Source organism: Fukomys damarensis, unplaced genomic scaffold (assembly GCF_012274545.1).
Source record: "Fukomys damarensis isolate Sample0158 unplaced genomic scaffold, DMR_v1.0_HiC HiC_scaffold_2, whole genome shotgun sequence".
Taxonomy (NCBI): Eukaryota; Metazoa; Chordata; class Mammalia; order Rodentia; family Bathyergidae; genus Fukomys; species Fukomys damarensis.
The window spans coordinates 48639132-48652532 of record NW_022900914.1 but is presented as its reverse complement, the minus strand read 5'-3'; the positions used below and the strand labels follow the sequence as shown (position 1 = coordinate 48652532).

Genomic DNA, 13401 nt, shown 5'->3' with positions numbered 1-13401 from the left:
AGTGAGGAGGTGGAGCAGAAAATCGCTGGCCAGGTGGGGCGGCTGCAGGCTGAACTGGAGCGCAAGGCTGCGGAGCTGGAGACAGCTCGGCAGGAGAGCGCGCAGCTGGGGCGCGAGAAGGAGGAGCTAGAGGAACGCGCATCTGAGCTCTCACGCCAGGTGGACGTGAGCGTGGAGCTGCTGGCCTCGCTCAAGCAGGACCTGGTGCACAAGGAGCAGGAGCTGAGCCGCAAGCAGCAGTGAGTAGACCTTCAGGGCCTGTCGCAGTGTGTCCCTGTGTCACCTTACCAGCGCCTCCACCCTGAATGTCTGCATGTGGCCATGGCTTTGTGGTATGGGATCTGTGGTGATGAGCATGGAATGGTGATTCCTGGGGATCCAAGAGTGTCATCATAGTGTGTGTTTGGAACCACATCCTTGGCTGTGACGACTGCCTTGTTTTTGTTGTTACTAGGGATTGAACAGGGGGCCTTCACACTGAGCCACAACCCCAGTCTCCCCCACTCTTGAAATAAGGTCTTACCGAGTTGCTAAATTGTCCTGGTTGAGCTCAAATTTTCAGTCCTCCTGCCCGCTTCCCAGAGTGCTGGGTATTACAGGCTTGTGACACTGTGCCTGGCTTAAATACAATTTAAAATATTCCTTTTTTTTTTTTTTTTTTTTTTTTTTTTTTTTTTTTTTTTACTCGGGATTGAGCCCAGGGCCTCCATTTGACACTCTGATGCACCCTTGGGCCTTTTTTATTCTTTATTTTGATTCTCCTGCCTCAGCCTCCTAGGGTGATGGGATTACAAGTGTGAGCCACACCATGTCCTGCTGACTGCCTGTTTCTTGACCTTCTCTGTCCCAGCCAAGGCCAGCACCTGCACTTGGGCACCAAATCTTCTTCTCTTTTGTCTACTTAAAGATAGCCCAATTTTCCCCTCTCTTGTTTCCTTTATCAGATTTTCCTTGTCTCCCTAATAATTCCTGAAAGCATGAAGACGTACTGTCATTTCTCTCAGCCACAGTAACTCCACTTCCCCATAAGCTGCTTCCCTTTCCTCTCTCCTCCTCAGAAAAAACTCCTTGAAAGTAGTTCTTGTACCCCTAGTCTCCAATTTCTCTCATCAGGTTACCTCTAGAACCCACTCTGGTCAGGTTTCCACCTCCACCTCTGTCCTCAGGTCACTTCGTGTTGGTGAGGCCAAGTCTTCATCTTAGCCCATCAGCATTTGACTCAGCTGATCCTTAAACACCTCTTTGCTAGGCTTCCAGGGTGCTGTCCCTGGATTTCCTTCTGTCTTTTTTGTCTGCTCATTTTCAGTCTTTATTGGCTTCTCATTTCTCTGGTCTTGTAGGATGTAGGTTTATGAACTATGTAGGTGTTTAACTGTTTCCATTTCGACATAAACTCTGTGAAGGCAGAGGATTTTCTATTTTTGTTCACTCAAGTTTCCCCAATATCTAGGACAGTTCCTGACACCTAGAAGGTGCTCAGTAAGTGTTGAGTAGATGTTTGAACAATCATGGATGCCTTTGGGAGAACATACTGATGGAACATGGATGTGCTGTGTGTTGGTGCAGCTCCTGATGGTTGGTGCAAACTCTGCTTCTGCCTCTGAGTCTTTCTCTACATGACAGTGTATTTTGGAATGTTTCTTAAAGGGTGTGTGTCTGAGTGTCTGTGTGCCTGTGCCTCCAAGTTTGGGTGCAAAGTCTCAGACAAAGTGTGTGCCTGAGAATGAGGGTGAGATGAGGACTTGTATAAGAATGTGTGGGGCTGCACTGGGGACTCTGTATTGGGTCACGTGTGCTAACAGGTGTACATAGTTGTATGTTGAGGCCACAGGGAACTGGGTATGTCTCTGTGTTCCCATGTGAGCCAGCATGTCCTGGTATGGAATGAAGGTATGGGTTCTGTGTGTGCCTGGAGGTGGTGGTATGTAGCACTGTATATGCCTCCAAGTATTTCTGTGTAGAGCCAGTGTCATGTCTAGATATGTGTTTAGGGCTAGGTGGAGGATGAATGTGTGATTCATTGCACTTTTATTTCTATGTGTGGCATTGTATAGGGCTGTGTGCTAGGTCTGTCCTGCAAGGCTCTGTGTGGCCGTTAGCAGCTGGGCCCTGTGTCTTCCCACTAGCCAGACTGTCCTCCAGAGGGTAGGGGACAGCCAGGCTGAGGCCCCGGGGTAAGAGACTGCTCTGGGCCCAGGGAGGTGGTGCAGATCGACCAGTTCCTGAAGGAAACAGCGGCGCGAGAGGCAAGTGCCAAGCTGCGACTGCAGCAGTTCATCGAGGAGCTCCTGGAACGTGCTGACCGTGCTGAGCGCCAGCTACAGGTCATCAGCAGCAGCTGTGGCAGCACACCCAGCGCCAGCCTGGGGCGTGGAGGTGGGGGCAGTGGTGCAGGGCCTGGGGCCCGGGGCCCAGGCAGAATGGTGAGTGCCCACTACTCCAGCCTCTCACCTGGCCCCCCACAGCCTGCACTCACATACAGCCTCACCCCCCACCCCAGAATGCTTCCCCTTCTTTGGCTCTTCCCTTGAGAGTAGAGGTCCAGGAACAGGACGCCTCTCTGATTGGGCAGGAGTACAGTCTCTGAAGCCATAGCAAGGGTGGTCCCGCAGCCCAGAACTCAGAGGTCCACCTCTGCCCATCTCTGCAATTGAGAGCCCAGGAGCCACAATCCCGGGTCTGGGTGCTGGGTGGGCGTGGGGAGAGGGCTGATGAACCTGCCTGTTTGGGCTGTCTGTCTGTCCATTCGTCCATCTTTCCCAACTTTTTTCTTTCTTGTCTCTCCTACCTCTCTTCTCTCCATCTTATCCTCTCTTTCTCCTGACATTGCCTGCACATCATCTTGCCTCCTTTGCCTACCCTTCCTTTCCCACCTGCTCTGGGGTCCACAGCGAGAACATCACGCAGGCCCAGCCATGCCGAGCACATATGCAGTGTCACGGCATGGCTCCTCTCCCAGCACAGGGTAAGCCTTGGGTCGGGTCTGCCCCACACAATCCACCCTTACCCTGGAAAGAACCTTGGGCCCATTGGGGGCTTGCCTTCTCCTGTGCCCATCCTCCACGGGTCACCTGTCTGCCTTTCCACACTCAGAGGGAGCTGTTGGGAGGCAGGGTGGATGGGTTGCCCTTGGCTGGTGGTAGGGGCAGGGTGGGGAGCTCAGGCAGCCTGGTGCTCCTCATCCCTCACCATCGGGTCCACCTGCCCCAGGGCTTCCAGCCGTGTGCCAGCTGCATCACAGAGCTCAGGCTGCTATGACAGTGACAGTCTGGAGCTGCCCCAGCAAGAGGAGGGGGCCCCTGAGGACAGTGGCCCTGGGGCTTTGGGCTCACGGGCCCAGGCTACCAATGGTGGCTCAGAGCGGTCCCAGCCCCCTCGCAGCTCAGGCCTACGACGCCAGGCCATCCAGAATTGGCAGCGCAGACCCCGCCGACACAGTACTGAGGGTGAAGAGGGGGATGTCTCAGATGTGGGCTCCCGAACCACTGAGTCAGAGGCCGAGGGCCCTTCGGATGTCCCTCGTTCTGGGCCTGCTGTGGCTGGGCCACTGAGCAGCTGCAGGCTCTCAGGTAAGTCCTGGAGTAGGTAGAAAGGCTGCCTTCCCCAAAGCACTGGGCCTCGAGGCTCAGGTGACACAGGGCAGAGGCAGTGAATTTCCACGGCTCCTGCATCTCTTCTCCTCTTGCCCCCGACTCGCTCACCCCCACTTTGACAGGGCTGCAATGGCACAGGGTGCTCAGGCCCACCTCTAATGGGGTCATTGCACACGGCGGGCCCAGTAACATGTAGAGGAGAGTATCTGGGCGCAGACTACAGATTCCAAAGCCCCTGGCACAGCAAGGCAGAGCCCCTCCCATCTGCACTCAGGCCATTCACATCTGTGAGTAATTAGGAGGCTCCAGGGTTAGGGTCAGGGGTGACCCTTTAAGAGGTTTACATGAAGAAGGAGTAGTTTTTCTTAATTTGTAAAGTTAGGGGCAGGGTACCATAGAGGAGGGGAAAGCAGAGGCCCCTTGTCCTCCCTCCAAGTGCACTAGTCCCCAGCATGGGTTTCTCATACCCATTCTTCCTGCATCTCCTATCCTACCCCAGCTCACTGGCCTTTTGAATCTCCACTGTCTCCTTTTATTTCCTGTATTCTGCAGCCCGCCCTGAGGGAGGCAGTGGGCGAGGCAGGCGAGCAGAGAGGGGTAGCCCTTCACGCTCCAATGAGGTCATCAGCCCAGAGATTCTCAAGATGCGAGCTGCCCTGTTCTGCATCTTCACCTACCTGGACACACGGACACTGCTGCATGCTGCTGAGGTCTGCCGGGACTGGCGCTTTGTGGCCCGCCACCCAGCAGTCTGGACAAGGGTGCTGCTCGAGAATGCCCGAGTCTGTTCCAAGGTACCTGCCCCTGCCCTGCTGGGAAGCCACCTTTCCCCTGGAGAATCTGGACCTGGCAACACTTATAGCACCCTACTTTCAGCCTGGCCCCCTAAAAGTGCTTTCACGGGACCTTCTACTTTGGGGGTGATCCATCTCCAGCCAACGAAGTTCAGGCCCATTTTCTCCAAGAACCCTCTATCTCGCCACAGTTCCTGGCAATGCTGGCTCAGTGGTGCACCCAGGCCCACTCACTGACACTGCAGAACCTTAAGCCCCGACAGCGGGGGAAGAAGGAGAGCAAGGAGGAGTATGCCCGCAGTACCCGGTGAGGCCTGCATGGGGTGGATGTTCCTGGGCCACAGACATGTAACCAAGTGGGGTTGCTTCCCAGGGGAGGAGGGGATCACAGGCAGCTCCTTGACCTCTCGGTTGTCCCCAGAGGATGCCTTGAAGCAGGGCTGGAGTCCTTGCTAAAGGCAGCAGGGGGGAACCTGCTGATCCTGCGCATCTCCCACTGTCCCAACATCCTCACCGACCGTTCACTCTGGCTGGCCAGCTGCTACTGCCGTGCCTTGCAGGCCGTTACCTACAGGTGGGTCCCCCTGCCAGAAGCAAGCCCATATCCTCTTGACCTTGGGCATCAAGGATCCCTAGACACTGCATGACCTTCCCCCAGGTTCTCAGGCAGAAGGACCTAAGAGCTCTGTAGCCCACGGGAAGGAACCCTTGGCAGGAGCAGAAGCCACCACAGTGGGGCCCTCCAGTTTTTTCTTTTCAACAGGAGTGCCACAGACCCCGTGGGCCATGAGGTCATTTGGGCCCTGGGCGCAGGCTGCAGAGAGATTGTCTCCCTCCAGGTGGCACCACTTCACCCCTGGTGAGCCCACACGGGTGGGTGGAGAGGGGGCATGGCTGGGCCTGGTCTGGGACTGAGGAGTGAGCAGATCTGAGTCCAAGCTGCTGAGGAGACAGACTTGCTCACATTGATAATCTGTGTGTTGAGGCATTAGGAGCAGGGCTTTGAAATCAGACCTGGAGTTCTACCCTAGCTTACAGACAGTACCACCCTGGACAACTCAAGCATGTCTCAGTTTCTCAGCTGGAAAGTGAAGGTGATATTAAGTCCCTACCAACCTTACCAGAGTGGTTGCTGACTCCGATGAGATCATATCTCCAGAGCCTGCAGGGCCCACAGTAAATGTTCAGTAAACACTAGCTTAAAAACAACCCTGGTTCATTTGACATGTGACAGATGGTTTAGGGTCACTGTTTAATATACAAGAGCTGGTTATTGGAGAATCCAGGATGTGAAGTTATCCTTTACTTTAAACCCCTCAAACCACCATGCTTTCCTGTTCCCTTTGCCTTGCTGTTCAAGCCCTGTTTCTATGTGTCAGCTTCTCCCAGGCTACCCAGTGTGCCTTCACTAACACCTTGGTTGAATCTGTCATAGCACTCCTGCCTTAACTCCCACTACACCTAGTCCTGTTATCATCTATTTTGCAATCTTTTTTTTTTTTTTTTTTGAGACAGGGTCTCACTATGCAGTCCAGGCTGGCCTTGAATTCATTATGTAGCCCAGGCTGACCTTAAACTCATGGTGATCTTCCTGCCTCAGCCTCCGGAGCACTGGGATCATAGGCGTGTGCCACTATGCCCAGCTATTGTAATCATTTCAGTCTCCTACAGTGTAATCACAGTTCTCAGCAGATCTGCTGAGATCAGATTTGCTCAATCGTCAGCAGAATCTAAATGTCCATTTCTGTGTTCCTGGTATCAAATGCATGGCAGATGCCAAAGAGTTGTTTGCCACCTGCATGAATATTGAGAGATGGTATTCAGGAAAAGGGCAAGTCTGGTGTGGCATGGGGCAGACAAAGCCAACCAAGCAGAGAGAGGAAGGCTGGGCAAGACCAAGAAGGGCCCCTGCTAAGGGGTCTAGGTTTTTGCATTTTATCTAGAGTACTGGGAAGCTGTTGGGGGGATTTTAGCTCTTGTTTGTTTTTGTTTTGTACCAGGGATTGAAGTCGGGTCCTTGTGCTTGTGAAGCAGGTGTCAGAACCACTGAGCTAGATCCCCGGCCGGGTTTTAGCTTTTTAAAAGGGGATTAAGATCCAATTGCTAATGTTCTGTACAATAGACTGTCTGCTTTGAGGACAGGGGCCCTGTCTGTACTGTTACCACTGCACCCTGAAGGCCTGGCTCAGTTGTTCTCAGTGTCCGTTCTCAGCAGACACGATAACCATCAGCGATTGATGCTGTTGGGTGGCTATAGGAATGAATAGGAAATGTCAGCAGCATGGAACATTAACTGGCAGGGAGACTGGTAGTAAACTAGATGAATGCCAGTGGCAGTTTGGATTTAATCAGGAATCAGAAGCTGCAGGATATAGTAGGTGAAGGGGGAAGAGTCTGAGATAATTCCAGTTTCCTGACTTACCTGGCTGGGTTGTTGGTGACCCTTGCCAGAGGCAAGGAAAGGTCCCCAGGGAGGAGCACATTTGGAACACTAGGCATCCAGAGGCCTCTCTGATGGCCCCTTCTCCATTCTCCAGCCAGCAGCCAACCCGGTTCAGTAACCGCTGCCTGCAGATGATTGGTCGCTGTTGGCCCCACCTCCGGGCCCTGGGGGTTGGGGGCGCCGGCTGTGGGGTGCAGGGCCTGGCATCACTTGGTGAGTTTTTCCTTGGGACTGGGATGGGGAGTGATGAGAACCAGGCAAGAGTGCAACTCTCCCTTGTGAAATTCCACATGGGCTTGAGGCTCAAGGGTGGTGGCAGGGGACCCTGGGTGCTAAGCAGGAGGTGACCTGGAGTTTGTTAGCAAGGCCTCTGTTCTTCCTCTTTACAGCAAGGAACTGCATGCGGCTGCAGGTCTTGGAGCTGGACCACGTGTCAGAGATCACCCAGGAGGTGGCAGCTGAGGTCTGCCGAGAAGGCCTGAAGGGACTGGAGATGCTGGTGCTCACAGCCACCCCTGTCACCCCTAAGGCCCTGCTGCATTTCAACAGTGAGTAATAGAGGAATGCAGGGCAGGGTGTGGCTGTTACCTATCACTGTGCCCTGCAGCAGGTAGCAAAACCAGTTCCCTATCCCTCCTAATCAGCAAGCACCAGTGTTGGGGGTACACCGACCAGGGTTCTATCCTGGCTGTGCCACCTGTGCTTCTGAGGCCAGTGTGGGTATCTGGTGTAGGTAGCTCCACAGATACCTGTTGTGCTGTGCACTACCAGTGGCCTCATGAGCCTCTAGCCGGGGCAGATAGGTTAGGAGGTTTTGGAGCAGAACTTCCCCAGGTTCCAAATCTGGCTCTGTGCCTCAATGGCTGTGTGACTTTAGGGAAATTACCTCTCAGAGTCCTGTATTCCCATCTTCTAGAATAGTACCTTTTAGAGACTGAGTGTCCAAACTGCAACCCAAAACCCACAATTAAACCTGAATACTGAGGTTTTAGTTTAGAAGAAACAACTCATATAACTCATGTCATCAGAGAGGGCGCTGCATGCTTACTGTGGTACAGGTGCAATAGGTTTGCCATCACGCTTCTAAAGATGGAGCTGCTGGGAGCGTAAAGGTGATACTGTGTGTGAGCCCCCAGGACAGTTCTTGGGGTAAGACTTCTTTCTCCCTGGACTCCAAATCATGCTTCCTCTGTCTGCCCACCTCCCTCATACCACTCATTTTCAGTCACTCCTCTGCCTTCAAAGTGAGGACATGGGTGCTCAGCTTAGGCCGCTCCTGCCCAAATGAGACCATCATCCATGACCATGCGGCCCCTGGAGGCGTTGTGCCCAGATCTTATCAGCTTCAGGACCCTCTGCTCCACTCTTTCAGCATGCCCTCAGGTGAAGGCACTCATCAGCCTCTGAAACCATGCGTTCCAGGCCCCCTCAGCCCCTACCTTCCTGCTCTACCTTGCCCCGCCCTGACTTTATAGCCATGTCCAGTCCCTTACCTCCTGTGCTCCCATGGCAGTTTGCTCACCATCTTCCTTTGTTCCTTGTAAGTTATTTCCAAGTGCCCAGGCCATAGTACAGCTGTCCTCTCTGCTGGACAAGTTGCTAGAGCCTCTGAGCAGTAGTTGACTGTCAGCTACTCATCCTCCTGGAGTACCATCGTCCACCTTCTCCTTTGTCTAGTTGTGAGCCCTGGCCAGCACAAGCTTACCATTTATGTTCCTGGTGACGAGTATACAACTGTTCCTCAGTGAGGGTCTGATTTCATTCATTAGTGAGAGGAGAGGCAGCCCCATTACCCAGGCCAACCATTGGCCTCTGTTACCTACCTTTTCCCAGGCATTTGCAGGAACCTCAAGTCTATTGTGGTCCAGATTGGAATTGCTGATTATTTCAAGGAGCCCAGCAGCCCTGAGGCCCAGAAGCTGTTTGAGGATATGGTGACAAAACTCCAGGTAAGAGATTAGCTTAAAGGCCATCAAGACCCCAAGTAAATCCATAGGCTAGGGCTGGTGACCTATAGGAGCATGGCAGGAGGACTCCACCTGCCTGGTTCTGAGACAACTAACACAGGGTCTGATCTGCAGGCCCTGCGTCGGAGGCCCGGCTTCTCTAAGATCCTGCACATCAAGGTGGAAGGCAGCTGCTAACCCGGGTTGGGGGCGGCAGGGCCCCTGCCAGCCCCATACCATGGCGCTCTTTGGACTCCAGAGGGACCCTGGTTTGGACTAGACCTTTAGTGGCCTAGTGTTACTCCAGCTTTCAGGGAAGGGTTGAGTATCCTGTCCTTCTGGAACAGTGGAGCTACAGGCCTGACCGAGGGCACTGCCTCCCAGGGGCAAGAGCTTGGACAGAAGCTGCCTTCCAGCCCCAACCCCATTCCCAGCTGGAGCAGGCTTCTGCCACAGAGGAGCTGTCACCACCAGCACTTGGTGTCATCGCCTGGAGGATCTGCAATAACAACCCAGAGGCTCCTCAGCTGCTTGGGCAGGCCTTGTCCTCCTGAGACCCTGCCCTGTGGTCAAGGGCTTCTGCCAGGCCCCAGTCCAGAGGGGCTCCATGAGGCAGCTCAGACTTGGCAAGGAGGGCTCTCTTCCACCTAACTGTCCCAGTTTGCTGTGGATCTCCCTTCAGACAGCTCACGTAGGCTGTGGGTCCACATTCTCCAGGGTTACCAAGCAGGCCTAAGGCACTGTGGTCAGCTAAAGCCTGGGGTGGGTTTACAAGTGGGGTGGGCTTGGGTGGGGGAAAAAGTCACCCAGAATTTCTCCCCAGAATGAGATCACACCTCTCAAAGGGTGAGGGCAACTGCCAGTGGGAGAAACTTACTGCTATAGACAAGACTGTTCCAAGTACCACATACCCCACCATACACCAGAGCTAAATTCAGAGCTAAGAGGTGCATGTTTCTATACTTATCATTCATTCCTAAGGGATCTAAGGGAGGGTTAGGTCCCAGCCCTGGGAGGCCCTGTCTGCAAAGAGAAGGCATTTCCTTCTTAATCCAGGTGCTTGGGCAGGAATTCATGGCCTTTGGGTCCCCAAGGCTGCCTAGGAGGGTTACTGTGTTGCCCACTCAGCTGGGGCCTAGAAGGTGGCTTGTTTGGCTTGTCTAGTTAGCTTGCTGAAGATATGGTTGTGGTCAAGGAAAAGCATCCTCAATGGACCTGCCCCTTCGTCATCTCCACCAGCCAAGGGTTGAGGCTGCAGTGGAGACTTTACCTCGGGGCTTAGAAGCCACAGAATGCCAATGGGGCTTTTCTTTGGTCCCTTTGCACAGTGCCCAAAAGACAAGGCTCTGGCACCAAGGCTCCAAAGACTGAGTTCTCAGAACTCCCACAGTGGCTTAGAGGCTGAGGGTCCTGCCAACCTTCGTTTGGACAGTTACACCAAACATCAAAACTAAATCCATCTTAGGGTTCATTTCCCTTGCTCCTGTACAAGATCAGGTCCCAGCCCTAGCCACAGGCTGCTGGTCCTGGCAGGAGTTGGGATCCTCTCCTTTCCCAGTCTTCTCCAGGGACCCAAGTCTGCCACAACCTGGCTTGCACATCAAAACCCAGCTCTGGGTTACCTTGTAACAAGTCCTCCAGTGCTATGCCTTCTGGAGCTCAGCAGTGCCCCTAGCACTTTTCATCATTGCTCTACTTCCTGTGGCTTGTTTTGTCCCTGACCTTTGAAGACCTGAAATGCCAAGGGTGTCCTGTTGGCAACTTCCAGTCTTACATGAAGCCTTGGCTGTGTGGCACCCCTGCCCTGCTAAGGCTGCCTCCATCAGTTCCCACCTCCCCACCCCCCAGTGATCACAGGAAAGAACAGCACAACTTTCCTCTCCTCCAGTGCCCTGAAAGGAAGGTGGAGATCCACTCAGCACCTGGGTGTGTCTGTCCTGTCTCCTATGGCCCCTGCTCCCTCTGATCCCAGGACTAGAGGTGTTGCCCTCCCTGTTTCCTGGACAAAGCACAAAGGAATGTCCTGTTTGGCCTAAGCCTACCCAACTATGGGAATCTGGTTGCCTGAATACAAGACTGGGCAGTTCCTCCCTGGGGTTTTACTCACTGGAATACCTGGTATCAGTGTTGGGAAAGGAGGAGAGAAGTCACAGGCACTGAACAGGAGTGGGGAGATGTGGTGCTAAAAGGACTGATGCTAGCCTCTTTACTCATTCATTCAGAGCACTAGAGGTAAAAGGGAGACAGACCCCTCTTCTGCCAGGTGCAACTGTGCCTCCCATAGGTCTCCCTCCTTCCACAAAACCCACCGAGTTCTCCCTTTACCTTCTGGAGATGAGCGAAGGCTATGTGGGAGTACATGTTGCCTACACAAATGCCAGGTCCCAGCTTCTCTTGTACACCCATCACTAGGCTGGCAGTCTTGTGCACACTGGTCTTCATGTACACCATGAGAAAAAGCAGCTTCACTGCACCCACCCTGGCGCTGTTCATTTGCTCTCTCCCTAGGTGGAGGCACCCTGCTGCTGAGTGGGAGCTTTTGCTTGCTAGGGTGCTCCATTTACTCACTTCCTTGGCAACCATAGAGCTAGAGCTCAGGATGGGGAACTGGGACACAGCCTGGCTTATTTATAAGCACCTCTTCCCACCTTTACCCACTCGAAGGGGAGCTCTTCTTCATATCATACCCAGTAGGATGCAAAAAGGGAGGAAAAAAAAAAAAAAAACTTAGAGGGCAAATTAAAGGAAGCCCTGACCAGGGAGCCCAAGTCTGTGGAGCAGTCCCATGAGTGATGGCCAGTGGTGTCCTACCATTCAGCCCAGCCCTGGCACATAGTTTGGCTTGAGTACTTCATGCCTCATTCAGCCTGCTTCTCCAGCACTGGCAGAAAGCAGAGATGCACACACACACAAACCCCTGCCTAAATCCCCACTCATTGGCCGAGAGAGACTAAGGAGAGCTCATAGCCACTCCAGTCTTCCTCATCCTGTGATGCAGAGGTTGAGTCAGTTCCTCAGGAATTGCTTCAAAAAAGAAAAGGATAAAAAGAGGCCTCCTGCTGCCAAAGCCTGCTGCTCCAAGGTTTGGCTGTTATCCTTTGCCTTTGAGTTCTACCTGGCCCCAAGTATTTTGAGATAGGAGGGGAGCTCCCTAGGCCCCAATCCCTCTAAGATGCTAAGATGAAGACCTTTCCAGAATGACTAGTGGTGCCAAAGACCCAGTTCCTGGCAAACATGGAGTGGAAATAGAGATGGTGAGTGGGGTATGGCCCAAGTGCCCAGAGGAGTTACGGAGTCTGTCCCTCCTGCCAGGCCCTGGTTAACTTCCCTCTCCCAGGGGCCTGACACTTCTCTCTTTACCCCTGGTGGCTATGCTTTCTCACCCAGCCTTGTTCCAGGCCTGCATTTCTGTATATAGTGCTGTGTATTGTGTGTATGTATTTATTACTGGACAAGTGTGCTCATCTGCAGCCCTTGCCTGAGGATAAGGTTAGGATTGGGTGAAGATCAGAACACTAGGGCCTCCCTCCCCAACCTTGGGACCTCGGCCAGTCCCAAGACTGCCCTGACAATCAGGCAGGTGCCCCATTGCAGAGTCAAGCCTCCTCTGCCACGCCAGTAGGAATCTTGTATCAAGCAGAGGCTGGAGATGATCAGGCCTGCTCTAGAGGACACTGCTGGTGGGGACCTCCACAACTGGCCCCTGGGCCTGACCATGAGAGGGTACTTTCCCCACCCAAGCACATGAGGCAGAGGGGTGAAGAGTAGCTTTTGGTTTTACTTTTATTTCTGAAGTGGTGCCTGTACCTCCAGCCCCCAGGGGGCCTTCCCTGGCCCCACTTCTCTGCCCCACCCAGGCATTGCCATCCCAGCACTTTGCGCATTACCTACTGATGCCCTTTGCCGAATGTACCGTACCTGAGTGTGTATGTATTTAAAGAGGACTCATGGGCATCACAGAATTTATGGCTCTATATCCAATAAAAGATGGTGAAACTGGTATATCTGCCCCGGGAAAGTAAATATCATGTGGCCACATATATGTCATTCTGTAATCACAGCCTTTTCTGAAACAAAAGTGCACTGAGGTAGGAAGAAAGCTGATTAATTCCATAGGGTGAATAAACAATTGGAGGGCCAGGGATTTTAGCTCAGTGGTTCCAGTGTCTGCTTCACAAGCGCAAGGACCCAAGTTCGATCCCTGGTACTAAAAAAGAAAAAAAGAATTGGGAAGACCTGCCAGAAGCCTGTGAAGACTGTTGCAGGAAGGCCATCCAGATTACTGCCACAGCTCCACCTGCTTTCAGTGTGCATCCAGCCTTGGCACAAGTTATTTCTCTCACTTGGGAGAAGCCACTTTCAAGGATAAACCTAGCACAAGAACAGCAGGCATTTCCCATACTCAACCTCAGTGCTGGTTTGGCTATCTCAGAAGGCACTGGCCAGCCAATTAGGTTTTACTTAGGGGACACCAATTTGCTAGTATGGCCTAGCCTAGACTTACCCATTTTATAAAGTGGGCTTGTGCTACAAAAATAGCAGAGAACAGATATTCAGTGACTCAAGGTGACATCATCTGCCTCCAACTCCAAGAACTCTAAGAACAGCTCTAGCTACAAGACTCT

The 13401-nt window shown here is 53.1% G+C and overlaps 1 protein-coding gene across 1 annotated transcript; it reads left to right on the top strand.

Moving 5' to 3' along the window:
* Positions 1 to 11502, top strand: Fbxo41 (F-box protein 41; the record flags this gene model as incomplete). The annotated part of the gene is made up of 12 exons (XM_033762381.1): positions 1 to 239; positions 2198 to 2423; positions 2892 to 2965; positions 3211 to 3569; positions 4146 to 4387; positions 4579 to 4694; positions 4809 to 4961; positions 5151 to 5246; positions 6925 to 7043; positions 7220 to 7378; positions 8664 to 8779; positions 8912 to 11502. Coding segments are annotated over 12 exons (1962 nt in total), but the record flags the coding sequence as incomplete, so codon positions are not given.
* Between the last annotated feature and the right edge of the window lie 1899 nt (positions 11503 to 13401).